Below are 25,500 nucleotides of genomic sequence, written 5' to 3' on the forward strand. Positions count from 1 at the left end.
AAGTTTATTAAAAAGCTTTAAAGCAGGAAATAAAGGAAAGTGCACTTTGAAGAGATCCAAGTGGGCGACTTGAAGAACAAGTGCCCCGTTTAACCATGATCCTAGGACTTTATAGGCTGGCCCACCTCCGGTGTCTTGCGCCCCTTTCCCATGATTCTTCCCTTAGGGTGGGCTGCCTGCATGCACAGTGCCCTCCTTACCCTCGGGAAGTGAGCATGTGCAGTGTGTTTAGGAAGTTGTACGCTTGAGAACATTGTCATTCTTAATTCAGGGATACAATTTACAAGGTTCTGCTGTCTTCTTAGCTTTGGTTCTGTTACACCCAAAGAGCAGTTTGTGTGTGTGGTATGTATGCATGCATGTGTGTGTGTGTGAACTCTATCTGGTTTTATAAAGTCTCTTTTTGGTCTATTTTTTCTGTGACCAATAAGTTCACAGAAAGAGAATGAATGTAGTATACAGTAAACCGAATGGGAAGTCACACTATCATTCTACATGTACCTACTGAGTGTTGCTAGGTACCAGGAGCTATGTGAGCTAAAAAGTTGTATAATTGTCAGGCATGGTGGCTCACCCATGTAATCCCAGCACTTTGGAAGGCCAAGGGGGAAGGATCCCTTGAGCTCAGGAGTTCAAGACCGGCCTGGGCAACAGAGTGAGACCCTGTCTCTACAAAAAAAAAAAAAAAAAGGTGCATAAGACACAGTCCTTGCCGTCAAAGAGCTTATTCTACATTTCCTCCACTGAGCAGATGATAATGCTACCTGGCTTCCTAATTCCCTGGTGGTTCCCATGCTTGGTTGATTTTGTCTTTCATTAGCAGCACAGCCTAGGAAGACCATTAATCCTAACATAGTGAAATCAAATTTAAGATTTTGATAGCAAGAAAAGATAACATAATAATATTCCATTGAGAGTGCAGAGAGGCAAGTGGGAACACACGGGAAGATTCCCAGGAGGTGATATGTTCTGGACAAAGTTGAGATAGTTGCATGGCCCAGTGAAAAGAGAAAATAACTTCAAGAGTCAAATAACCTTTCAACTAGAAGCATGCCCATTCTTTGGTGACAGGTAGGGAAAAATGCTTATGGGAGAAAGCTAAAGGAATAAATTTTCTTCACTACCTTTCTTCCATGTAGAAAGCTCTTTTTGCTTTGCCTGTGAATTCTGGGAGAACAAGAGGCTGTGCTTGTAGAATGAGGCAATAAAAGATGACAGACCACTGGTTTTCCAGAGAGCAGAGCAAACCAAAGGGAAGATGGAGGGACTGATAGCCTTAACAACAACTGAATAAATAAAGCGCTTTCCCTGGAAAAATATATGTATAAAATATTTAGCTGGCATTAAATATTAAAAATGAATTAATGAAAACACCCAAAACACTTTATTTATGTAGGAAGTTTTTCCTCTTTAAAAAATGCTGTTCTAAATCTCAACATCACTTCAGATGTGATCTAGGCAGAAGGTAGTGTGGTCTCTGGAGGGGTAAGTACTATAAGAATGATGATAAATGGAAGCAACCTCCAAGTGAGCCTCCTGTGACCTCCTGCCAATTCACTGTGGTAAGAAGGGTTCAATTTTTATTGTATGATTGAGAGATTGCTAGGTGACAGATGCTCCCAGTGAGACCCAGTATTTCCCAGCCCCTGTACATATGTGGGAAGGGTGAGGAAAATGAAAGTCATCTGCACCTGATTCTGACACCATGCATCTCCCTTCCCTGCTTGGGGGCTCCAATGGGGAGGAATAGCACCTTCCACCTGGCATTGCCTCTGAGTGGCTTTGTGTGCTCCTGTGGGCTATTATGTTGGTTGGTACTTTGGCTTCTTTGGCTCCCAGCACCAGCTGATGCCCTGATCTGAGTCCCAGTTGGGCAGGCTCTATTGCTCAGTGCTGTAGCTGTCTCCAGGGCATTGTTCTTGAGACTTCCAACAGGGCAGATTTGTGCAGTTGGCCCATCTGGACAAGATCTATAACAAGTAGAGCTCTGTGCAATAAGCTCATCTCCATAGTCCACCCTCCCCGCTACCCCCGCCTTCGGGCTGCAGCAGCCTGACACCCCAGCCCCTCCATGGAGAGTATCAAAGAGATGCTCTCTGCTCCTTTCAAAGGAGTATTGCTTGTGGCCTCTCATTGATTGGCACTACCTGGGCAGAAATAGGAAAACAGGGGTTTTCTGCCCTTCTCAATTCAATCTGCTCCCTTATGCCAGTTATTTTGTTTTAAATCTGCTTGGCACCAGAGTTATAATATTGCCAATAAAAATAATTTCTGGACCAGCTACCCTGGTCAGCTCAGAATGCTCTCCTCAAAACTAAGAGACAGACAAGAGGAGTATCTCAGTGAACAGGAAAGAGCAGACAAGCGCAATAGGAAAAGGGATAAAGACAAATCAAGCTCTTGGTTTGATTATAGGATTAGCTTTGGCCATTGGATTTATTGACTTTCAATTTGGATCACCATATGGAGGGAGGGAGGGAGGGAAGGAGGAAGAGAGAGAGAAAAGGAGAGAGAAAGAGAGAAGCAGAGAGAGAGACTGGACTTATGTGCTTAATTATTCTAGGTCCAGAGAAAAGGACAAGATGTCTAAGAGATCATTTGATCACTTCTTTCTTCCAGTGTCAGTCCCACACTTTAATCTCTCCTGTTTCAGTTACTCACAGTTGGTCACTTCAAAGGTCTCAGTGTGCCAGGCACATGCTTCCCCATGTCCCAGTGGTATGTCAGGCCTGAAGTGGGCTCTTCCACACCAACTCTCTGTATTCTGACATTTCTGGTAGCTTCAACTGACTGCTACACCTACTCACTGCTTCTCCTTATGGAGCAAGAAGGGTGAAGAAACAACTCTGAATTATGGCTCTTTAACTTCTACAACTGCTACCCTGATGTTGGTCAAATCAATGTTGATCTAGTATAGGGGTCTTCTACATGCCTAGTTCCTCCCCAGCAAACCTGAAGCCCATTCTATCCTTAACAAGGTTGCAGCGGCACCTTTATTTGCATACCAAAAGGAGGTGAAAGACCAGGTTGGAAATGAAGGGCCCTGGAAAATAGACTTTGGTGAGAAAGAAGAAACAAATGAAAGCCCAGCCAACAAAAGACACTCTGAGAATAGTTTCTCTATTCTACTCCTCCTGGGTTCCACTACCTTGGATCTCACTTTTCTCAAAAGTTTTCTAGCATCATAAAGTAAGTTTCTTAAAGAACAAGTATTTTTCTCTTTTTACACTCCCCAGCTGTCCAACAGATCCTGCCACTATGCTAGTTAATTAGGGAACGGAACAAATATTTCTGAGACCAGAATGTTCAGGTGGATCTGGAAGGTTAGTCTTTTTGAGAACCCAAAGTCTCTGCCCCAATTCTGACAGTAATTTCTGAACCAGCTACCCTGATCAGCTCAGAACGCTCTCCTCAAAACTAAGAGACAGACAAGAGGAGTATCTCAGTGAACAGGAAACAGCAGACAAGCGCAATAGGAAAAGGGATGAAGACAAAGTGTGGGGCTTCCCAAGAGACTTGAACACCTCTCTGTTGGGCCATATAGTCGCTAGCCCAGTGCAGCCTATGACTGTTCCAACCCTCTCGAGAGGTGGGGAACTTGCGGCTTTGCCTTCCTCTCACTTCAAGGAAACCTGACTAGGCCCCACAGGGCAGCACTTGTGGATAGGAGAAACTCACCATTTGAATCTGCAGCAGGAGGGACAGAGGACAGAGTAATGGCCAGGCTCTGGGTGGGAGGTGGCAGGGGGAGAAGTGGTGCAGATTAAGATGACAAATGCCAGAATCTAGCAGCAGTGTTCTGAATACTCTCCACTGGAGTATTGGAAAACAGGGAGGCTCCAGCAAGGGCAGAAGGTCATCCTGGCCCCAGGAATGTGGCCAAACCTTAGTCTCATGAGAAATGGGAAAGTATGGAGAAAATATGGACTAGGGTAGATAAGCCATCTTTATAAGTACAGCCACCATTGGCACCATGCAATATAGGCCCACATAGCTTTGGGACTGGTAGTTGAAGTTCTGAGTGGGAGATCAGGAAGGAACTGTCCAAACCCCTAATGGAGTCTAACTGAGGGAGAAAGCCCACCCAGGAGGAAGCAGGAGGCCAGCAGCAGGACTCTATAGCTCCCACCCTATTCACAGAGCCTGGTGGATATCTTCTGACCGTAGCACTTTATAGACAACCCAGTAGAAGATATTGAAGATGAGGAAAGTGAAAGGGAAGACAGCCCGGGAGATGGTGTCAATTCTCTTGGCTCGGTCCATGTAGAGTTTCCGCGTGGTTTCTCCTTCCCTTAGAAGAGGGGCTGGAGGTTGGGGACTATAAATGCCAGAACCTTCCATTGGACCTCCATCTCTTGCCTGCAGGCAGTGGCCCAAGCCATAGCCACGGAAATAGAAACGACTTTCTTGGATGATATCTTCCTCCTGGAATTACAAGGAAGAAAAGGCAGAATTTGAGGTCAAAGCTCAAAGGCAGAGGGATAGAGAACAGACCACCCATCAATATCTCATAGGGAATGTTATGCAGACAAGGTGCCTTGGGTACACAGGCCCATTGCATGCTTTTTATGGTCACAACACTACTCATGAGATAGATGTATGCTAAGCAGCTCTACGTGCTTTATATAGTGTATGTCATGATTCCATGGCAGATAGGCTCTAAGCTACCCATGTAAAATGCAAAACATCATTTAGAGCTATCTAAAATCCAGTGAAGTGCCGGCCACTGTGAGAGGACATCTCAATGTCAACTTATCTCTGACTGGTAATAAACAAAACAACAAAACTATTAGATAGTGAAGTTGAGATATTCAGTCTTAGTAAACTTGACTTTAATGACTTTCAAAAGCTTCAGAATTCATTCCCCTTTTGAATCGTATCTTTTAAAATTTATCTCAACTTAAAACTGAAAATTCCAAAAGTTTTAAATAACCCAATGAGTTATCCAAATTAGGATAAACACATGCCCAGTGAGGGGTAAATTTTATATAAGCACTAAGTAACGCGGCAGACTGCCAAAAGTCCATTTTCCAATAGTTAGCTGACAACCTTTAGTAGCTAAACGCAGCTAGGAGCCAGGAAGTAGGGACAGAAAGATAAAGTTGAGAGAGAAAGAGAGCGAGAGAGAGAGAGAGAGAGAGAACCAAAACCTCTGAGTGTCAATAGAGAGAGCTTTACTTATATGAGGCCCTCAGGCCCCCATTCACAGCCTATTTAGTCTTATTTTATATGCAACCCTAACAAGCCTAATTTTATTTACTTCTAAAGGACAGGGTTGAGAAATGCTTCCTTCAAAGATGGTGGTAATTTCTTAAAGTATTCATGGTTTTAGAGTCAAAGTTTCAGGTATCTAAGAAATCACCTGAAGTGCAATGGCCTCTTGGAGGACGATGCAAACTGTCATCTCGGTTTGTCCAGAACGGAAGGTGTTCCTAAGACTTGGGTCTTTCAGGGCTGAAACTGGGGAAGTGCAAGGCAAATCAGGAAGAGTTGGTCATCCTGTGGCTACCTGAGGTATTTATTATAAGTTATAAGAAAAAAATATGTGTATATTGTATAGGTATGACATAGATATATACAAAATGTGGATAAAGTAGATTTTAAACACTCTGTCTCTCTCAGTTAGAGGGACACCACAGGGTCTTTATCGTGGGACCTCTGCAGCTATGGCAACACACTGAAAAGTGGCTTTGCCAGACACGGTGGCTCACACCTGTAATCCCAACACTTTGAGAGGCTGAAGCTGGCGGATCACGAAGTCAGGAGTTCGAGACCAGCCTGACCAATATGGTGAAACCTCTTCTCTACTAAAAATACAAAAATTAGCCAGGCATGGTGGCGGGCACCTGTAATCCCAGCTACTCAGTAGGCTGAGGCAGGAGAATCGCTTGAACCCGCGAGGTGGAGGTTGCAGTGAGCAGAGATTGCGCTATTGCACTCTAGCCTGGGTGACAGAGCGAGACTCCATCTCAAAAAAAAAAAAAAAGAAAAAGAAAAAAAAAAAGAAAAGTGACTTTGTGTATGAGATGTTGGTGTTGTAGGTCCTAGTAACCCTTGATAATGACATGACTAGAAACTGACCTGTCATCATAAAGACAGGCCTTGGTTCACCTCACATGTACTCTGTAATTCATTTTTACACTATTCTGACAAAGGAGGTTGTGCTGGACCCATTTTTGAGGTGAAGAACCAGAGGCAAACAAAATATTTTGCAATAATTTTAAAATGAGGGGAGTAAGTAAAATGGTTTTCTCCCTTGATTTCCAGTTCAGGGTCCCTCAGATGACCCTGTTGCCCAGTACTCACCCTGATCCCCTGAGCCCTACCCTGGCTAGAGGATGTAAGCAAAGGATGTTGGCAAAAAAGCTCTGAGGGGGAAAGTTGGATCCAACTGCTATTTCTGTTTCTATAGATCTAATTATTTTCCCTTTTCTCCAATCATAGTAAATCTAAAGGGAGTTATTTGGACACATTTCCCAGGCTGGAAAAAGCCATTTCACACAGGAGAGAAAATATGGCCAACAGAGTAAGCTGGTCTTGGCTTTTTGTGACTTTAACATACTGCACCTGTTGTACCTGGAGGAGCAAAGATGAGTGGCTTGAAATCCAGGGGTGGGGCATCCTGCATTTGGGTATTCTCTATTTAGGCCAAATTCTGAGGGGTGTTTGTGTGTGGGGTGTGTGTGTGTGTGTGTGCTGGAAAGGAACATTGGAGCCTTAAATACCACTTTGTGGCTTACATGCCTATTAAAATAGAACTTTTTTTCCCCTGGCTATCTATAGGGGAGAAGGACTGAGAAGCTAGAGAGGGAAGATATCTCAAAACCACGCTAAGGAGGGAATGCACAGTGTAGGAGGTAAAGTGTGGAGATGGGAAAGAGTGATTTGTATTGAAGTGAGAGGGGCTAGAAAAAAAGGGATTAGAGAATGGGGAATGAAGAGGGTGCTGGAGGATGAAGAGAGGTGGGCAGGGTTCTGGGACCAAGCCCTTGAGAGGACTGGGCAGTATTTTGAAATTTCTTCCAGTTATCAAGTTATTCTATTGATCATGGCAAAGCTTTTGCTCTGTCCAGTTTGAAAGACAGTCCTCTCCAATCAGCCTGTAAAAGTTGGTGAGCTGGGTTACATGACTGCTGTGGCCAGAGCCTGGTGCTAAGGCCTGCTGAGGAGATGAAAAAGAGCTTCCCTTTCCTGGGGAAGCTTATGGACTAGCCGGGAAGACAGTGTAGGATTGCATGGGTAAAAAGTAAACCACTTTAGGCAGTGACATGAAAGGGGGCCACCATGCTATGGAGTTGTTGGTTGAGGAGAGAGTTGAGAAGAAAAGATGTGAATGGCTGGCTGGTTCCTAGAACACTCCTAACTGACTCTTGGCTAAGGGTTCCCTGGAGATCACATGGATTTTCTCCCTGCCCTCTCAGACTGAAGAATTCTTTTTCCCTAGCTGGAGCAGTAGGGCCCGGACAGAGGTTCTAGAAATGGATGAACTCTCCAACAATTTTTTCAGCCTGCTTGGTGCCTCCAAAATACCTGCTACAGGTCCTGGGATAACAGTGACTTTAGAAGACTCAAAAAAGGACATGACGAATGGCACGGGTTTGATTTTCAGTTTTATTCACGTTAATAATAATAATAATTCACGTTAAAAAAAGCCTCAGCCCACTTTTAGGCAGGCCCCAGAGTCCTAAGCAAGGCCCAGGCTGCTGTTGTAACTTTGTAATAATTGAGCACTGGTCATGACAGACTCCATTATGAGCTCAGGATCAGCCTATATATATGAGCAGGAGGGGACAGGCTGCAGGCAGTTGCCGGTTGCAGGAGTTCAGGAAAGGAGGTGGGACTAGAGTCAACCTGTAATAGCTCTACAGTAACAATGGCAGCCTTTTTGTTGCTGGGACATCCATACAGGCAACTTAGCTGGTGAAAGGACTCTGGATTGGTTGGCAGTCTGCTTTTTTTTTCCAAGGTAGGCATTGAGAAGGCACCAAGATCAAAACTCCTATAAAGATAAGATTTTGGTACCTGCAGGCAGTTTTGTTCGACACAGCTAAAGAGGGGGTGGGGACAGTTAGCTTAGAAAATGGAGTGTCCTGGCCGGGCGCGGTGGCTCACGCCTGTAATCTCAGCACTTTGCGAGGCCGAGGCGGGCGGATCACGAGGTCAGGATATCGAGACCATCCTGGCTAACACGGTGAAACCCTGTCTCTACTAAAAATACAGAAAATTAGCCGGGCGTGGTGGCGGGCGCCTGTAGTCCCAGCTACTCAGGAGGCTGAGGCAGGAGAATGGCGTGAACCCGGGAGGCGGAGCTTGCAGTGAGCCGAGATCACGCCACTGCACTACAGCCTGGGCGACAGAGCGAGACTCCGTCTCAAAAAAAAAAAAAAAGAAAAAAGAAAATGGAGTGTCCTTTTTTCTTGCCCTTCTGCTAGGTGTATACACATATTTTTCTAACCCTTGGTATGGGTTAGGAAATGCTTTTAGGTTTCTTGAAGAATGAGTCCTACTCGAGGACATGTAGTTGTGGATTAGTCCACTAGAGGGCGTACTGCCCAGGGACCAACTAAAGGACTAAAGGGTAGGGACTGATAAATTCAAACCACTAGATGAGACAGGAGCCCTGCCCTCAGCAGAAAGGGACCTTAGCAAGGGACATGAAACCAAGGAGGTAGTTTGTGAGATATTTTTAGTGCGGACATATGGTAGGGGTGCCCCTGGAGCAGCTGAGGTGGGAGGTGGTGTGTTAAGAGGAGAGAACATTCCTTGTGCTAGTGTGGCCCAGACAAGCTAGAGTCAGGATTTTAAGAGTGGGTTCACAGCATTGTTTCCCATCCACCAGAGGTCATTATGCTCTTGCCTCTCTGGCTTTAGAGCCTCCAGATTAGACAGAAAACATGGAGTCAGAGCTGAAGACAGACCAGAACTCTGTGTCTCTAATGGTTAAGCAACCAGTATGTAGCTCAGCTAAGCCTTTCAGCTTTGCTCATAATTGGACACTTGCTTCTGTGAGGCTGGCCCAGGCACCTCTGTTGTCATGACAACTTACCTAGCACCTATTGTCTGGGCAATTGGGGGTAAACTGCCTCTGTTGTCATGACGACAAGATTTCTTTTATATTTCCCCAGGTGATCACTTTACTGTAGAAGAAATGAGGTTAACAGAAAAGAGTGAGGGAGAACAACAACTCAAGCCCAACAACTCTAATGCACCCAATGAAGATCAAGAAGAAGAAATCCAACAGTCAGAACAGGCAAGTGGTGGTTTCTCAATTCCAACTTAGTTATGGGGGTCCTCTTATAATGCTCCCCTAGAAAGACACCAATGCCTGATTGTTGAATTCTTAACCACCAATTAGTGTATGACAACCTGGGCTACCTTCCTCCCGGTTGTGGGGGAGCAATTACTACTCAAAGCAATCTCTTTTTATTTATTTATTTATTTACTTATTTTTTGAGATGGAGTCTCACTCTGTTGCCCAGGCTGGAGTGCAGTGGTGTGATCTCAGCTCACTGCCAGGTTCAAGTGATTCTCCTGCCTCAGCCTCCTGAGTAGCTGGGATTACAGGTGCCCACCACCACACCGGCTAATTTTTGTATTTTTAGTAGAGACAGGGTTTCACCATGTTGGTCAGGCTGGTCTCGAACTCCTAACCTTGTGATCCACCCGCCTTGGCCTCCCAAAGTGCTGGGATTACAGGCGTGAGCCCCCGTGCCTGGCAAAGCAATCTCTTATTAGCTAACTTGGTAAGGTTCTACTACTAGCTAACATATCTTCAGTGCTTATTCTATGTCAAGCAGTGTGCCCATACCCTTAATCAATCTACTATACTGACTTACAGAATCAAAGAGATTAAAGTAATCAAAGAGATTAAAGTAATCAAAGAGATTAAATTAATCAAAGAGATTAAAGTACTTAGCTTAACAGTGACCAGCTTAGTACTAGAATCCAGGTTTCTTTCTTTCTTTTTTTTTTTTTTTTTTTTATGAGAAGGAGTTTTGCTCTTGTTGACCAGGCTGGAGTGCAATGGCTCAATCTCAGCTCACCGCAAACTCCGCCTCCTGGGTTCAAGCGATTCTCCTGCCTCAGCCTGACAAGTAGCTGGGATTAGAGGCATGCGCTACCATGCCCGGCTAATTTTGTATTTTTAGTAGAGACAGGGCTTCTCCATGTTGATCAAGCAGGTCTCGAACTCCCGACCACAGGTGATCCACCCACCTCGGCCTCCCAAAGTGCTGGGATTACAGGCGTGAGCCACTGCGCCCGTATGAATCCAGGGTTTCTGATTGCCTATCTAGTCCTTGCAGCCCTGGGGTGGGTCTTGGTTTGTGGGGAGGTGGAGTAGGGAGGAAGGAGTCCAAAGGAGAAAGGCAGTGGGCCGCTCCCTAGTTGTACTCACCAAGCGTTGGCGCCTCTGTCTTCTTCGAAGTCGTATGAATTCTTTATGCTGACGAGAAACAAAATTTACAGCAGCATACTCCAGCAAGGCAGCGAACACAAAGAGCAGACACACAGCCATCCAGATGTCGATTGCCTTCACGTAGGACACCTACAACATCCAGCGACAGAACGATCAACCTTCTTGAAGTCCTTCCGTGGCCTACTGAGTGGATTTTCAACCCCTATCGATTGCCTGCTCTTTTTGAGCTTTATCCTGAATTTCTTCTGGTGTTTAAAGAAGCCTTCCACGACATATCCCATTGTCTGAAAGCCCAGATGGAAAAGATCGGACTGCCCATCATACTCCACCTCTTCGCACTCTCCACCCTCTACTTCTACAAGTTTTTCCTTCCTACAATTCTTTCCCTTTCTTTCTTTATTCTTCTTGTACTTCTGCTTCTGCTTTTTATTATTGTCTTCATTCTGATCTTCTTCTGATTCTTTTGTTTCAATAAACAGCAATGAGCATGAACACTGCATTTGTCTTCCCTCTGTTATCTCCTAGGGTCCTCACAGCCTCAGTGGTAATTGGTCAGGCAGCGTTCACAATTCCGATGTGAGACACATGAGGACACTTAAGGCCCAGAGCAGATGGTCTTAGCCAAGATTACCCAGTGAGAAGGTGGCACTAGGACCTGAGGGTTCTGGGCTTTCAATTCAGTGGCATTGCCATTTACTTAGGCTGTGGTCTCACTGACATACTAGGAGTTCCTTCCTTTCCCTCCTCCACCCCTGTTCTTCCCTTGGTCCTGTGGTTTTCCTTGTTGCTCTTTTGGAAAGGCTCTGCTGATGAATTTAGCTCAGTAGTAAGCTGGGGCCTCATCTCTCACCCTGGAGAGAACAGGGCAGGGATACTGAGGGAACACCACCCACCCCTTTAAGGATGCTTTGCTAGTTGCAAGATGTGGTTGGCATCCACCTATCCAGTCCCTTGTACTCTCCTCTCACTGCTTTCCTTGGCAGCCTCTAAGTACTTTTGTCTCCCACTTTCTGGCCTCTTCCAGGCATTGCAGCTGGATGGGGCCAGGAGTGGGGGACAGAGCTCAGGTTTAGACCTTTTCATCTTCTCAACCAAATTACCTGCCACTTAGTTTTGAGCTGCTGAGCTTACCACATAGCGCACCCCAGCAAGAACAGAATTTCGGACAGGCCACTTCTTTCATCAGCCGCTGCTATGATGGGAAGTGAGGGTGCTGCAGACCCCAGGTAAGGAGCAAGTTTCACTGGATAAATAAATCCTCTGCTTCAATGATTCTTAACTGGGGACAACTCTGTCCCCCACCAGGGACATTGGGTAATATTTGGAGACATTTTTGGTGGCACAATTTTGAGGGAGGAGGTGGCTACAGACATCTAATGGGTACAGGCCAGGGATGCTGCTAAACATCCTACAGTACACAGCTCCCTGCCTGGCCTTCAACACACAGACACGCACACACAAACACACATACAGACACATACAGACACACACAGACACACATACAGACATGCACACACACACACACATGCACACACACAACAAAGAATTATCTGGCCCCGAATGGCAAGAGTGCTAAGGGTGAAAAACCCTGCTCTAACTCTTTTAGGGCAATGTCACTGAGATGGTGGCAGTGGGTTACTAGACAACCCTGATGAAGCATCCTTTGGTGTCTCTACTTTGCCACTTACTAAGAGGGCATCCTATTTCATTCACCATCCCTCAGTCCCACAGTGCTCCCAAGGATATCAAATACCTGCTATCAAGATCAATAATGAGGTAATTACTCATTATTATAAAGAGATGGCCATGAAGGTCCTTAGACCATCAAAGAAAAAGACACTTTAAGCACTAGGAAGAAAGTCCTGTTAATGATAAGTGTGTCAATAATACATCTTAAAAATCTCGGCCGGGCGCTGTGGCTCATGCCTGTAATCCCAGCACTTTGGGAGTCCAAGAGGCAGATCACTTGAGCCCAGGGGTTCGAGATCAGCCTGGCCAACATAGCCAAACCCTGTCTCTACTAAAAACACAAAAAATTAGCTGGGTGTGGTGGCGGCGCATGCTTGTCATCCCAGCTACTAGGGAGGCTGAGGTGGGAGAATTGCTTGAACCTGGGAGGCAGAGGTTGCAATGAGCTGAGATCGTGTCACTGCACTCCAGCCTGGGTGACAGAGCAAGACTCTGTCTAAAAAACAAAACCAAACAAACAAACAAAAAAACAAAAACAAAAACTCAGGAATCTGTCCACTTGCTATCCTAGCACATCTGAAGGGTTGCAAGTTTTCTGAATGGTCTCCTTGCATCTACTCTTGCCACCTCCAATCTGTTCTCCAAACAGTAGCCAGAGTTGTTTTCAAAATGTAAATCTGATTATATCACTCCCCTTTATGATCCTTCAGTGGTTCTCCATTACCCTTACGATACAGTCTTTGCTCCCCTTATCATGATATCTAGCCTTTGCCTACCTGTTCAGTTTCATTACTCCCCTTGTAATCTGCTGTGGTGTAGTTTCCCAAAGAGCCAATCTCCTCTAACCTTTCTCTCATTTACCTGGATAACTTTTACTCATCCTTCAGCTCTCATTTTAGATACCACATCCCCTGGGAAGCCTTCCCTAATCATCCCAGTCTGTGTTGGTTGTCCTGCTGTATGTGCTCAGGTTACCTACAACTTCTTAGCATCCATCACATACCTGGCCATTCCCTCCACTAGACTGTGAGCTCTTCGATGGCACGGACTGTTTCTATCTCGATCACCGTTCTGCTTCCAATGCCTAGCTGAGTTTCTGGATTATAGTAAATATTTTTTTGAATGAATGAACAGATAGATGGTTTAGCAACATGTGATGTGTATATCTGCTGGCTTCTGCTTGCTCTCTACCCTCCTTTCCACTACCTGCCCCAATAGCTGTAGGCCATTTAGATGATAGGATCTAGATAGAAGTGGCTCCTTCCCTGCTGCAACTTTAGGTCTAATCTCCTAGCCTCTGGAATAAATTTCCATTTAGTCCTTCCATTCTGCTTTGAGCTCCCTGCAGTTGAGGGGATCAAAGTCCTGGCAAAGAGATGGTAATCAGTGCCTTTGGTGGCACCATAAAGGCAAAGTAACAGTTGTTTCCTGGGAACATGAGGAATGGCCACTCCAATCTAGTTCCCTTACAAAGTAAGCCTCTACCACTCTCATTCTGGACACTAGAGTTGTATTAGGGGTGTGAGACTGGTGTGACTTTTGGAAGCCCCTGGCCTGACCTCATGGGCACCCACCAAACTTAATGTTGCACAAACTCAAGAGTGAGCAGACAGTCCCTGGCTTACTGAGTCCCTTGCTCTGAGGGGCTGGTTAATGAGGCTATTTAGTTCAGGGTGCAGGCCTGGATATTTTGCTTACTGGCCAATGAGGCCATGAAGAAGTCATTAAAATCTGACAAGAAGGTACCAAATGCTGCAAACAACCCTCAAACAGAGACTTTTTTTTTTTCCAAATAAGGAAACTAAGTGATTCCTGGGAGCAGATGGATTATGTTCACTCACAGGAGGGAACCAGAAAAGGAAGTTCTCTTGGCAAGAATAAGGCATAAATTGCGGTACCTCCCTGCTTTAGAGATGAATCACCTTGCATGGCAGAGGCAATAAACTAGGGCAGGGTTCTTAGGTCTGAACTACTTTTCTGCTTCTGGTCTCCTTACAACATCATTATCAAAACATGACCATCACAGCCTGGTCTGGCCGTGTAGCCCTTGCCTAAGTCCAGCCTGCCTCTCAGAGCCTTGCCAATATCCCTGTCCATCTAGGAAACACATTTACAGAAAATGATCTCTAACAACGTTTCCTGGGACATGTGATTCTGATCTGAGTTTTGTCACCATTTATCCCTATAGGGTTTTGGATCACCTCAAAGGGTTTCTGACAACTCAAAAATAATTAGGGACAACACCAGCTGCTTTAGCCCGAGATTCATCACTCAGTTTTTTCAACGTTGACACCTGATAATTATAACAATAGTTAACATTTATTGAGCAGTTATTATGTGCCAAACACTGTCTTGTGTGTTAATACATTATATTTTGCAATAACCCTATGGAACTGGTAATATTCTTTTTTTTTTTTTCTCTCGAGACAGAGTCTTGCTCTGTTGCCCAGGCTGGAGTGCAGTGGTACGATCTCAGCTCACTGCAACCTCTGCCTCCCAGGTTCAAGTGGTTCTTCTGTCTCAGCCTCCCGAGAGCTGGGATTATAGGCACACACCACCATACCCAGCTAATTTTTTTGTATTCTTAGTAGAGATGGGGTTTCACCATGTTGGCCAGGCTGGTCTCGAACTCTTGGCCTCGTGATCCGCCTGCCTTAGCCTCCCAAAGTGCTGGGATCACAGGCCTGAGCCACTGCTCCCAGCAGGAACTGGTAATATTCTTATTCCCATGTTATAGGCAAGATGATTGAGAGGTTAAGGAATTTACCTAAGGTAAATTATTAGTAGATGATGAGCCTGGGAGACAAACCCAAATCTGTCTGACCCCAATCTCCTACTCCTAATCACTAGCTCCCCAACCCCCGCCATGTAGCAAATTCATAAATTCACCATGGATGTCTGAAATTACCTGCTGTGTAAGCCCCCAGTAAAAAGTCTTCTTAGGAACAAGCACTGAGAGATGGGAGATCACAGGGCCTGGTTCCCAACAAATCAGTGCAAGAGGGAATATGTTCATTGTAAGATCCACAAGGAACTGTGTTGCTTTTGCTTCCTGTTATTTTTCCATGACAAAGTTCAGTGGCTGGTACATAGTACATGCTCAATAAATATTTATTGAATGAATAAATGGCCTTGTTCCCTGATTCGTTCAGAGTCTTGCTGACTGTAAGGACTTTGAGGTGACCTCTAAATTCCCTACATGAAGACATGAGGCAGGGAGAATCTGTGCCCAGTCCCATCAGCACAAATCTTCCTGTGTAATCAAAACATCACTGGGCCCAGACAACTGGAGTTCACTGACTTTAATTGCTATTTTCTACCTCAATTTTCTCATCCCAAAAGAATGGATAATATCTCTAGAGCGCTTTGTGATAGTTTCTAATTTCTGATACAGTAAGATGACAGAAATTGGTTCAAAACTCTGATATTCTTTTGGTTGTTTCTTATAAGGCATGATCTTAAGAAGGTTAGTTTACCACTCTGGGCTGTATTCTCCTCATTTGTATTATGAGGCAGTAGGACTTTCTACTTGCTGAGGATCTTTTGACCTTGGACATGCTAGTATTTCCTGAAGAGAGTCAAAGTAAGGCACTGTCTCTCCTCATTCCCTAGCCAGATAGTATCCCTAACCCCAGCCTCCACATTGTCAACAATGTTATTAGCAGTATATTACAGGTAGAGAGAATGCAGGACACCAGCTTTTGCCCAGTGGGTCTTCTCAACCTTAAATCCAAGGTAAATGGTGAGCAGGAGGGCACATTGGGATGAATGGGAAATGGGGTACTCTATGGCAAGCAAGTTCCCTTGCATGTCTCTTCACCTTAGGCAAAGAGGCCCGGGAGCCAGAGCTCTGGGTGGTCATGGTGAGCACGGTGGTGATGCCCAGGCCCACACGGGCAGGGGCAGCATCCATGTTGATCCAGAAGGAGACCCAGGACAGGATGACGATGAGTAGGCTGGGGATGTACATCTGAATCAGATAGTAGCCCATCTGCCGTTCCAGGTGAAACTTTACCTCGATGCAGGTGAATTTCCCTGCAAGGAGAGAGGTGAGGTGTCAGGCCCCAGGTACCCAGCCTGTAGCTGAGCCTGAGGGGATTAGGACAGGATTAGGGCAGCCCTCTACTGACCAGCCTCTGGGCACCTCAGCTGGGCCCATGAATGAGCCTTTCATAATGGCCCCAGGTAATGCCAGATGTATGTACTAAGGAAGCTCTCAGAGCGACCATCAAAGACTTGGCCTTTGGCTCCCAGCACTTTCATTTCCAGCGGAAGGACTTTCACGTGACCACACAGCAAGAGGATAAGGAGCAGGAGGGCTCCAGAGTCAGACTGCCTGGGTTTGAATCCTGAACCTTCCACTGTGTGACTTTGGGCAAAACACCCAAGCATTTTGAGCTTCAGTTTCCTTGCCTGTAAAACAGAGTAGTGATACCAACTGCATCACTGGGCTATTGGAAAAATTAAACAAGATAATGTATTTGAGGTGTTTGACACATAGGTAGCTGTTACTATTGTTATCATTATTAACAAAACAATTAGCTTAGACTCCACTTAGATCTCAGGGACCATGCTTGTGCTTGCTAGTGCCCCAGAAGCTCTCTAGCAACAACAATTCACTGGGATAAACACTGCTTGTGTCTTAAGCAAGTGAGAAGAGCCAGATAGCAAACATCTGAAAACAGTGCCCAACAGAGACCAGCTCCAGACAGCGGGGAGCAGGTTCCCATAGAGCATCAGGCTGCAACATTCTATTCTACCAACAAAAAGTGCATTGGCCCAGGCACACCGACCAATGCTCCACCTCCTTTGCCAGACTTCACTTTACTCTGCTTTCCAGGGCCCTAGGGCTAAGAAAATACTAACGCAGAGCTTCTCTTGGAAGCAGAGGCTCAGGATAATCCAAGCAAGAAGGAGAAGATGCATATATTGTTATTTTATTCTGGCCTAGGTCTAGTCTTATCAGGCCTACTTGATTCTTCAAAGTCAGTGATTTTGTCAACGACTGATTATGGCTTTGACACATTGTATGATGCTGTGACCTCTTACTGTTCCCTGAGTCCACCTCACTTCATCCCACCCTGGGATTCTTGCCGTGACATGCCTTTATTAGGTACCTATACTTTCTTTCCTTTCTTTCCTTCTTCGTCTTCTTTTTTTTTTTTTTTTTTGCAATAGCAGTTTTGTTTTTAATTCCAAAATTAAAACTTGTTTAGTATAGAAAAAATAAGAAGTAGAGAAGGAATAATAATATTCATAAGCTTACATTTATCAAACCCTTACTAAGGGACCTGACTTTATATACTTTACCTCATTTAATCCTATAGCAACTCTTTGGGGCAAGTAAAATTATTATCTCTCATATTACAGATAGGAATATGGAGGCATGAAGAGATTAAATTATATTTCTCAAGGGCGCTCAACTAGTAAATGATGGAGCCAGAATCCAAACTCAGCTCTATCTGCCTCCAAAGTTCTTGCTCTTATCTGTTGTATCACATTACTTTAGAGACATTTAGTGCTATTTCCACCTAAGGTTTTTAAATGCATGCTTTTGGTTTGTTTCTTTTACCATAATATAATCATTCTGTATTTATACCTCCGAATCTTACCTTTTTTCACTTCTACTTTCCCACATTGATATAAGCACCTTGTAACCATTCCTTTTAATGTCTGCATACTAGTCCACCAAGCAGACGCACATGTAATTTACTTAACCTCTGCCCTATTGGTGGATATTTAAAACAGTTCCAAGTTTTTGCTAATATAAACAGCCACCCAGGAGCCCCCTTGGGGCCTAAGGCCAATGCAGTATTTTGGAATATTTCCATATAATACATTTCAAGGAGTAGGATTCCTGGATAAATAAGTAGAAACACAATTTTAGCTTCTAGACTAAAGTTTCTCAAAGCATGTTTGCTGGACCACCTGCACCACAATCCTCAGGATGTTTGTTAAAATGCAGATTTCTAGGCATCACTCCAAGTACAGGTAACCATAATCAGAATCTCTGAGAGGTAGAGCCCAGGAGTCAACATTTTAATAGACTCCCCAGGGGAATATAGTGCACATCAAAGTTTGAAAACCACTGATCTATATACAAATTGCCAACTTTTTTACTCCAAAAAGTTTATATCAATTTTCATTCCCCCTTGCATTTTCTAAATTCAATGGCCTTTTCCTCTTCCCACTCCCCACACCCCCACATACATGCACACACATATTCATGGGGCAGCACCCAAAACATATCAGCCCACCATGGAAGGGACCCGGGATCTCCCCTCTTCAGGCTGCTGCCTCTATTTCAGGGTCAGAGCTCCACGCAGACAAATTGTCAGGGAAAATGTGGAGCCAGCAACTCTTAGAGAAGCTGCAGGGGGGCAGATGCTCAGCCTGGGAAAGCAGCCCTTCTCCACTTCTTAGCTGACATTTCACACCTGGGAAGTTCCTGAGAGCTGGCAGTGGTAGCGACAGTGGGAGGTGTGGACTGTAAGCTGGCCACTGCCCTCAGGCCTGTTCCCTCTGGGTTCAGCATAGTCACTCCCTATTACCAGATGTGGATTCCCTGCTTCCACACAAAGTTGACCCCAGGAAAAGTGGGAAACTGTCCACCCACTGTCATTTGCTCTGCAGCATGCGACAGGAACAAGAACACGGACTTTGGAGTTAGAAGGCTTGGATTTAAATTCTAAATCTGCCATTTACTAGCTGTGCGACTTGGACACTTGATTTAACTAACTTCTTAGAACCTCAGTTTTCCCTTTCTGAAAAATGGTATTTATAGTTGCTGTCACAAATAAATAAGTTATATGAAGCACCTGGCCCCATATCTGACATAGATTGAACCTTCGATAGAGGCCAGCTGCCTTGTCCCCTTGCCTCACATCTGAAGGTTCTCCTGTGGCTCACAGCCAATAAAGATCCTGGTTTTTACCTGTGTTGTAGTGCTTGGTACAACAGCCTAGATCCTTCTCATCCCGCAAGATAAACTGGGGCAGAGTCAGCCCCTCAGCCACTTGGACAGCAGGAGCATCTTCCAGCCACTCAAACACGAGGTCATTCATGGTGTAGCCAACTGAAAGTGACAGAGATGGCAGAGGGCTGCAGAGTGTGGATGCTGGGTGGGGGTAGGGGTAGGATCAGAACAGGCAGGAGAGAACAGGTGAGGAGTAAGGTCTGGGGTTTAGGAGCTTCATGCTCATTATGGAAAGGAAAACTTTTCTGGAGAGGACACTTGGTCAGTTGTCTCATGGGCCCATCCTGAGTGGGCAGGTAAATCAGGAAGATTACAGACTCCTCTCCTACCCTGTTCTCAAGCTTGAGAAAAGCCCAAAGAGAAATTATTCTGACAGACCTAGAAAGCAGGTCAAGAGGGTTGGAAAGATGTCAAGGAACACAGCTGGGAGCCTCCTGCCATATCTCAAGCCGAGGGGAGTAAGCATGTGTACCGAACACATGTCTTAAGCTGAGCTAGCCTCAGAGCCAGGGCTTCTGCCACATCACCTCAGGGAGGAGACAGCTATTTATATCCTGCCAGTCATGCATGGGACAATGTGCATACCATAGATCCTAGCCAGGGCCTTGAGTTGGGGCAAATTTAAAGCTAATGTCTGAACATGTCAAGTTATTCACACATACATAGCAGTTCATGAGGGCTCATGCCACGTATATGACCATATTTGCACATGTCAGGTAGAGATGGGAGCAGAAACACCAAGGCTCACAGACATCCAGTGTTGGGCCTTGACCCAGAGTAGCTCTGTGACTTTGGGTAAGTCGCTTCCCCTTCTGTAAAATGGGAATTATAGTAGCTGCTCTCCCCACTATTCAGCGTTGCCGTGAAGGGATATTGAGAGCCTGGATGTGAAAGTGGTTTAAGAACTCTAAAGAGCTGACCACATAGGACACATTCTATTCATCACAGTTATTTTATGCTGGAAACAGCCTTATAAGCTTTCTTCTGTGAACATCTAGTGGATGGCTCCAGATCTAACAGTCTCCCCTGACCCAGGAGATGAGGAGGGAGTGGAAATAAGTGATGACCCAACCTTGTCATCCTTGGTTCCTCTGCACTTTGGGCAGCCCCTCTAGGCTGGCACCCCTGCCACAGAGGAGCCCTTGGCTGACCTCTTCATTCTAGGCACTGTCTTGTGCCTAGAACTGTCATCTCCTACCTCTCTACAAAGGTTATCTATGTTTGTGGGGAATCAGGGCTCCACGAGTGCCCCCACCCTGCCCACTCTGGCATTTTTATAGGCATCTTCAATGTCTTAATTCAAGAGAAGTAAAGGTGGAACTACTTCCGGCACTGTGAGAGGGGACATACGTTTGGGCAGAGAAGATGTCGCTCAAATCGCCCCCCAAAACAGCACAAACACATTTGTGCGTAAGGCTGATGCCTTCCCATTCCCCAGCCCCATGGAACAGCCAGATCAGCAAATAACGTGGGGATGAAAAACACACTGGGCTAGGGGTTAGGCAGCCCTGGTTTCTAGTCTCATCTGTGCCAAGAATTGGCTGGGTGTGCTTGAGTAAGTTCCTCCCAACTCTGAGTGGCCCTTTTCCTGTCTGTGATGTCATGAGGTCGGGTTAACTGGCTGTTATTCCAGGCTCTCTGTGACTCTATATAGACACTTACAGCTCTCCAGCTGCATCGTGCAGGTCTGGATGTCCATGGGGAAGTTCTTGAGGTCCATCGGGCAGGACAAAATGAGGGTCAGCCTAGTGGGGACAGTAAGAAAGAAGTGACATCGGCTTACTGGGGCCCATCACAGTGCAAGGGAACCCTCCTCCCACCCCTCAGTCTTCATCCAAATTCTTCCCCTTAACGCAAACTCTCCTGGCTATCCACCCGGTGCACCTGATGCTGTACAGCACATTCCCATTCTTGAAGATGCGCAGTAACTTGTTGTCCGTGGTCACCTCATGGAAGTTGGCCCCTTTCTCATTAGCAAAGAACAGGTCTGGCTTCCAGATAGAGTCCAGCATGGAGGGATCGAGGTCCAGAGAGTCATCAGGATATTCTCGGTAGGACAGGCGAGGGTCATTCCACTGTTGCCGCAAGAAGACATTCACCCGGTAGTCCTGGGAGGGTGCAGATATGGGCCCTTCAGAAACATTGCCATTCCCAGGGGCCCAGCAAGCCTGTAGGGGCAGGAGGGCCATGAGGAGGAATGTTGGGAACACATCTCAGGGGCAGTAGGCATTTTTCACTGGAGAAGGAGCCTTCCTTGGGCTGATATGGCAAAAGATGCCAGCTTGTTATCTGGTGGGCTCCTCCCACTCACACTAGGCTGGAAGTGGGGAGCAGGGAGATCCCTTACCATTGTGGTCTCGGTGACGGAGCTGAAACTGTTGATGAAGATGTTGCAGGTCACGTTCACGGGTGGGCCTGAGGGTAGCAAAGCACAGGCCATTGGCAGGGCATTCCAGGAGGCTGGGAGCAGCTTCCAGAACTCCTTCCCTGAGCTGCAGGCCAGGGCACTGCTGGGAGAAATCAGTGCCAGATACACAGGCCCATGGACAATGGGGTGAGGAGGCTCCTTCTGAGCTGTTAGAACCAGCCCCAGCCCTGGACCTCCAGCCTCCTTTCCTTAGGGAAGGCAATAGGGGCTGGCTGGCTAGTGTGCTGCCAAAGGTGGTGGGGAGGGAGGAGTTTTTATAGGATGAAGATTTCTTACCTTTAAAATTGGGCCGAATCCTGGCATCATATCCAGATGTTCGCCCCATAAGTTTGTCTAGGAAATCAGAGGGGGACATGGGCTGGGACCCCTTGGTTCCAGATTTGACTTCCTCTTTTGCCAAGGCCACCCTGGACAGGAGAGGTAAAAAAGTCTGAGGCCAGTTGTGTGCTGCACTTATCACAGACTCTCAGTTTTCATACCCCTCAGGCAGGAGGATAGAAGACAATGGGTCTCTGGGTGCCATTTGCAAAATGAGAACAAAAACGCCATAAGTCAACACGGCAGCCTGCCAGTTAGTACTAGTAAAGTGTTTTCGCAGACAGCAGGTCTTCTTACCCTCCCAATTCTCAGTGAGATGGGAGTGAGGACTGTTATTCCCATTTTACAGATGAGAAAACTGAGGCTTCAAAAGGAGGACTGACTTGTTCAAAGTCTCAGAGCTAGTGACAGGGTCAGGACTCAAACCCTAGGCTGAGGCCTCATCCAGTGTTCTCTTTCTGAAGGTACTTGGAAAACACTCAATGAGTGATGTCTTGTGGGAAATGATGTGGCTACTACAAAGTTTTGCCCGTCTAGCCTAGTCAAGGATGGGAAGGGCTCAAGGACAACTTGTATTTCTGAAAGTTGGCTTCAGTTGCTTGGGCTTTATGCTGGGCTGCTCAGGAAGTAGGACCCAGCTTCTGAAGAGGGAGTTTTGGCTTCTGGTGTGTGCTCCAACAGGAAGCTATGTTTGAGCTACGTTTTAGTTAAGGACCATGCCACTGCAGGCAGGTGAACTAGTTTTGGCAACTATGGTGGGGAAGCAGGACTCTAGGGATGGGAAAAAGCCTCCTGGTAGGGTAGACATGCTGAGGTCAACTCCCGTATTTTCCCCGCTAACAGCTTGATTTTGAGGAAGGAGCCAGCGTGCTTTGGCATAGCTTAGAAGCCAGCCCCCTTTTCCCCTAACGGGTTTCCCTCTAATAGCAGCAAAGCCCCTTTCATATGCCTACTTACCAACTTGCCAGCTAACAGATAAACTAGGGACTAGGAGCTTAGCAAAGCCTTGGGGACAGGAGCAGTGCTCAGGGCTGAGCTCAGCTGGACTCCAGGCTGGGCCAGGCACCTCCTGCTCCCTCCTGCCTGCTGTCATTGCTCTATAGCCGACTCCACCACTGTCACTGCCGCTGCCGCACTGTAGGACTGGGCAGCAGGGTAACTGCTGTCCTGCTGGGGACTAGTCTTCTTTGAGCCAGTGGGCTCCTCTTTCCCAGTAGATCCATGTACTATCCAGTGACGGATAGAATAATAAAAATAGCTAAGGCACCATGCTAAATGCTTTACACACTCTGTCTAGTTTAGTTCTCACATTAGTCCTCTCAACTAAGTATTATGATTACCCCCATTATATAAATGAGAAGACTGAGGATCAGCAAGGTGAGGTGAATTCTTCATGATCATGCAGCCAGTGAGTGGTAAAGCCGGGATTCAAATCCAGAGCTACTGACTTCAAAACTAGCTCTATCTATCACAATACTATGGTGCAGGCAGCCCAGGGTGGGCTACCAGGGAGCCAAAGTAGGGGAAGGTCAGTGGCAGCCCCACCTTGACCGTCTAGAGTCCTGCCTCCTTGAATCTTCTAAGGAAGAGGAAGCCCTTACCCTGGGGACAGAGGCAGGCTCTGAAAATCCAAGGAGGCTGGTGGTGGTGCTGGAGCAAGCAGAAGTCTGTGACTTCACCACGCTAGCCAGGTGCTGCTGCTGCTTCTGGCCACCTGCCACCTGCCTGCTGGGAGGCCACATGGTCCTGCACGTGGAGAAACTGGACCCTCCCCGCCGTCCTCAGCCCCACTCTCAGGTCACCTCTCCTGCTAAGCCTAGACCTAGTATCCTGGGACAGGCTATGGGCTTAGCAGTCTTGGTCCCCAGCCCCTGTTGCAGTACCCTCTTCTGGGGCTAACTTGTCTGAGGACCTGAGAGCAGAGTCACCGTGTGCAGCCACTCCTTCCTCTCTTTCATTCCTGGAAAGTCCTAAACACCTTCAGGACCTAGGAGGATCCAGAGCTGACAGTCTTTCTCATGTAAAGTCTTGGGGTGGCGCAGGGAGAGAACTCTAACTCTGGTGCTAGGTAGCTGAGCCACCCTGGGCAGGTCACTCCCCATCTCTAGGCCTCAGTTTCCGTATGTACAACGAAGGACTTGGACTCCAGACTCTCTAAGGGCCCGTTTTGCTCTAACTGCCTCTGCTTTCCAAGCCCCAGTGGGAATGCTGCTACTGGAGCTTGAGCTTTGAGGCAGCCTCCCCTCCTGGAGGGCCTGCAAGGCCCAGTGTGGTGCCCCCTTCTGCCTGCATCCTCCTGTCAACTCCAGCTGTGCTGCCATTCTACTTTGAGCTGCTTTTCACTCTTTAGAAGTTTATTGCCCTGCTCTGCATCCCTGCCTGCCTGCCAGCCAATGTGTCTGCAAACAGTGGGGCAGGAGGCTTTGCAGACGCAAGCAGCCCTGCGATGTTTCTTGGATTAAGAGGAGGAGGAGGAGGAGTATGCTGCAGTGGTACTGACCCCCTCCACCTTGGGAGGCACTCCTCTTACGATCAGGTCAGCCCAGGCTACAGCCATCTTTCCTGTTCAGCTCACCCTGCCAACCTAGGCTGGCTCCTGGTCTAATGAGAAAGGGGCAATTGGTGGGGGAACATTTACAGGGAGCCCAAAGCCTGTCTTTCCTGCAAGCACAGGAAGTGACTGCTACTTTTTCCTCCTCAAGGAATAGGGAGCAACCAAGTGAGCACAGGCAGGGTGACTGCAGAAGGCCAAAGAATGTCTAGCCCAGCTCCATCCTGATGTGGTCTTGGGGCAAACCCCTGCTACCTGAAGCCTCTTGGGCTGGCAGTTGACAGATGTTGCCATCATTTTTAGCAATCTGAGCAGTGTGTGGCCCAGATGATAGGGAAACAGCGTTAGGTGGCTGGGCAGACACCCTCCATTTTGAGGCTTAGTTGCCTAGCCCCTACCCAGGCCTAGGAAGTTTCCACCTGTGCAGAAACATTCCCAGCATGACCGGTGCCTTGACATCTCTAATAAAAAGCTCTTGGGGTCCTAACTGGGGGAGGGCGTGTCCTCCCCTGAAGCCCTCCAGACTGCGGGCTTTGTGCAAACTTAGAGGAAAGTGTGCCAGATGCCCAGGTTGCCCATCCCCCTTGGCTAGTGTTTGCATGCACCTCCTTCTCACCCCCACTCAGCTCACCTGAGGAGGACCTGCCCTGGCAGGGTCCAGAGAAGAAGGAAGGAGAGGGTTGCAGGAACAAGAGTTGTCATTCTGCGGGGATCTTGAAGCCCTTTCTCAGCCTGGCTGCCAACGTGAGAGGGGATATCCCCGCAGGAACGCCAAAAGTACAGAGCCTTTCTCCAACCTGGGCTGCTCTCAAAGAGCCTGCTTTCTCTCCTCTTCTGCCTCTTCTCCTCTGGCCTGTCTTTACCTGCCAGGGGCCAGAACTATTCCCCTGGAAATGATCCTGACACAGATAACCCTACTGGCTTCTGCTTGGGCTCGCCTTGGGCTCCGGAGGGCCTTAGCCTGCCAGCTGGGAGCTGGAAAAGATTCTCTCTGGGCAGCAATCACTCTCCAAACCCTGAAGAGTCTTGGAGGGGAGGGAGGAGGGAGACCGGTAGGAAGATGTTTTCCTGCCTCCCACCTCCCCCTAGATGCACCCTCCGAAAGCAGTAATTTAAAGGCA

General features: G+C 46.9%; 1 protein-coding gene across 1 annotated transcript; it reads right to left on the reverse strand.

The window, feature by feature from the left end:
• Positions 1–2,642: 2,642 nt before the first annotated feature.
• Positions 2,643–25,462, reverse strand: GLRA4 (glycine receptor alpha 4). Its single transcript, XM_008973051.5, has 9 exons — positions 25,011–25,462; positions 21,787–21,917; positions 21,430–21,497; positions 20,967–21,190; positions 20,745–20,827; positions 19,041–19,181; positions 15,927–16,141; positions 10,397–10,546; positions 2,643–4,425 (listed from the first exon to the last, which is right to left on the reverse strand). The coding sequence occupies exons 1-9, from the start codon at positions 25,079–25,081 to the stop codon at positions 4,135–4,137; spliced, it is 1,374 nt and encodes a 457-aa protein (XP_008971299.2). The 5' UTR covers positions 25,082–25,462; the 3' UTR covers positions 2,643–4,134.
• Positions 25,463–25,500: the final 38 nt, after the last annotated feature.

Source organism: Pan paniscus, chromosome X (genome assembly GCF_029289425.2).
Source record: "Pan paniscus chromosome X, NHGRI_mPanPan1-v2.0_pri, whole genome shotgun sequence".
NCBI classification, from domain to species: domain Eukaryota; kingdom Metazoa; phylum Chordata; class Mammalia; order Primates; family Hominidae; genus Pan; species Pan paniscus.

What these genes read in the sequence shown, in the direction of transcription:
- GLRA4 (XM_008973051.5), bottom strand. Translation starts at nt 25,081, where the DNA reads ATGACAACTCTTGTTCCTGCAACCCTCTCCTTCCTTCTTCTCTGGACC. An exon ending in GATTCGGCCCAATTTTAAAG is followed by an intron (nt 21,498 to 21,786) that starts GTAAGAAATCTT and finishes TGCTACCCTCAG; the next exon opens with GCCCACCCGTGAACGTGACC. An exon ending in AATGTGCTGTACAGCATCAG is followed by an intron (nt 20,828 to 20,966) that starts GTGCACCGGGTG and finishes TGTCCCCACTAG; the next exon opens with GCTGACCCTCATTTTGTCCT.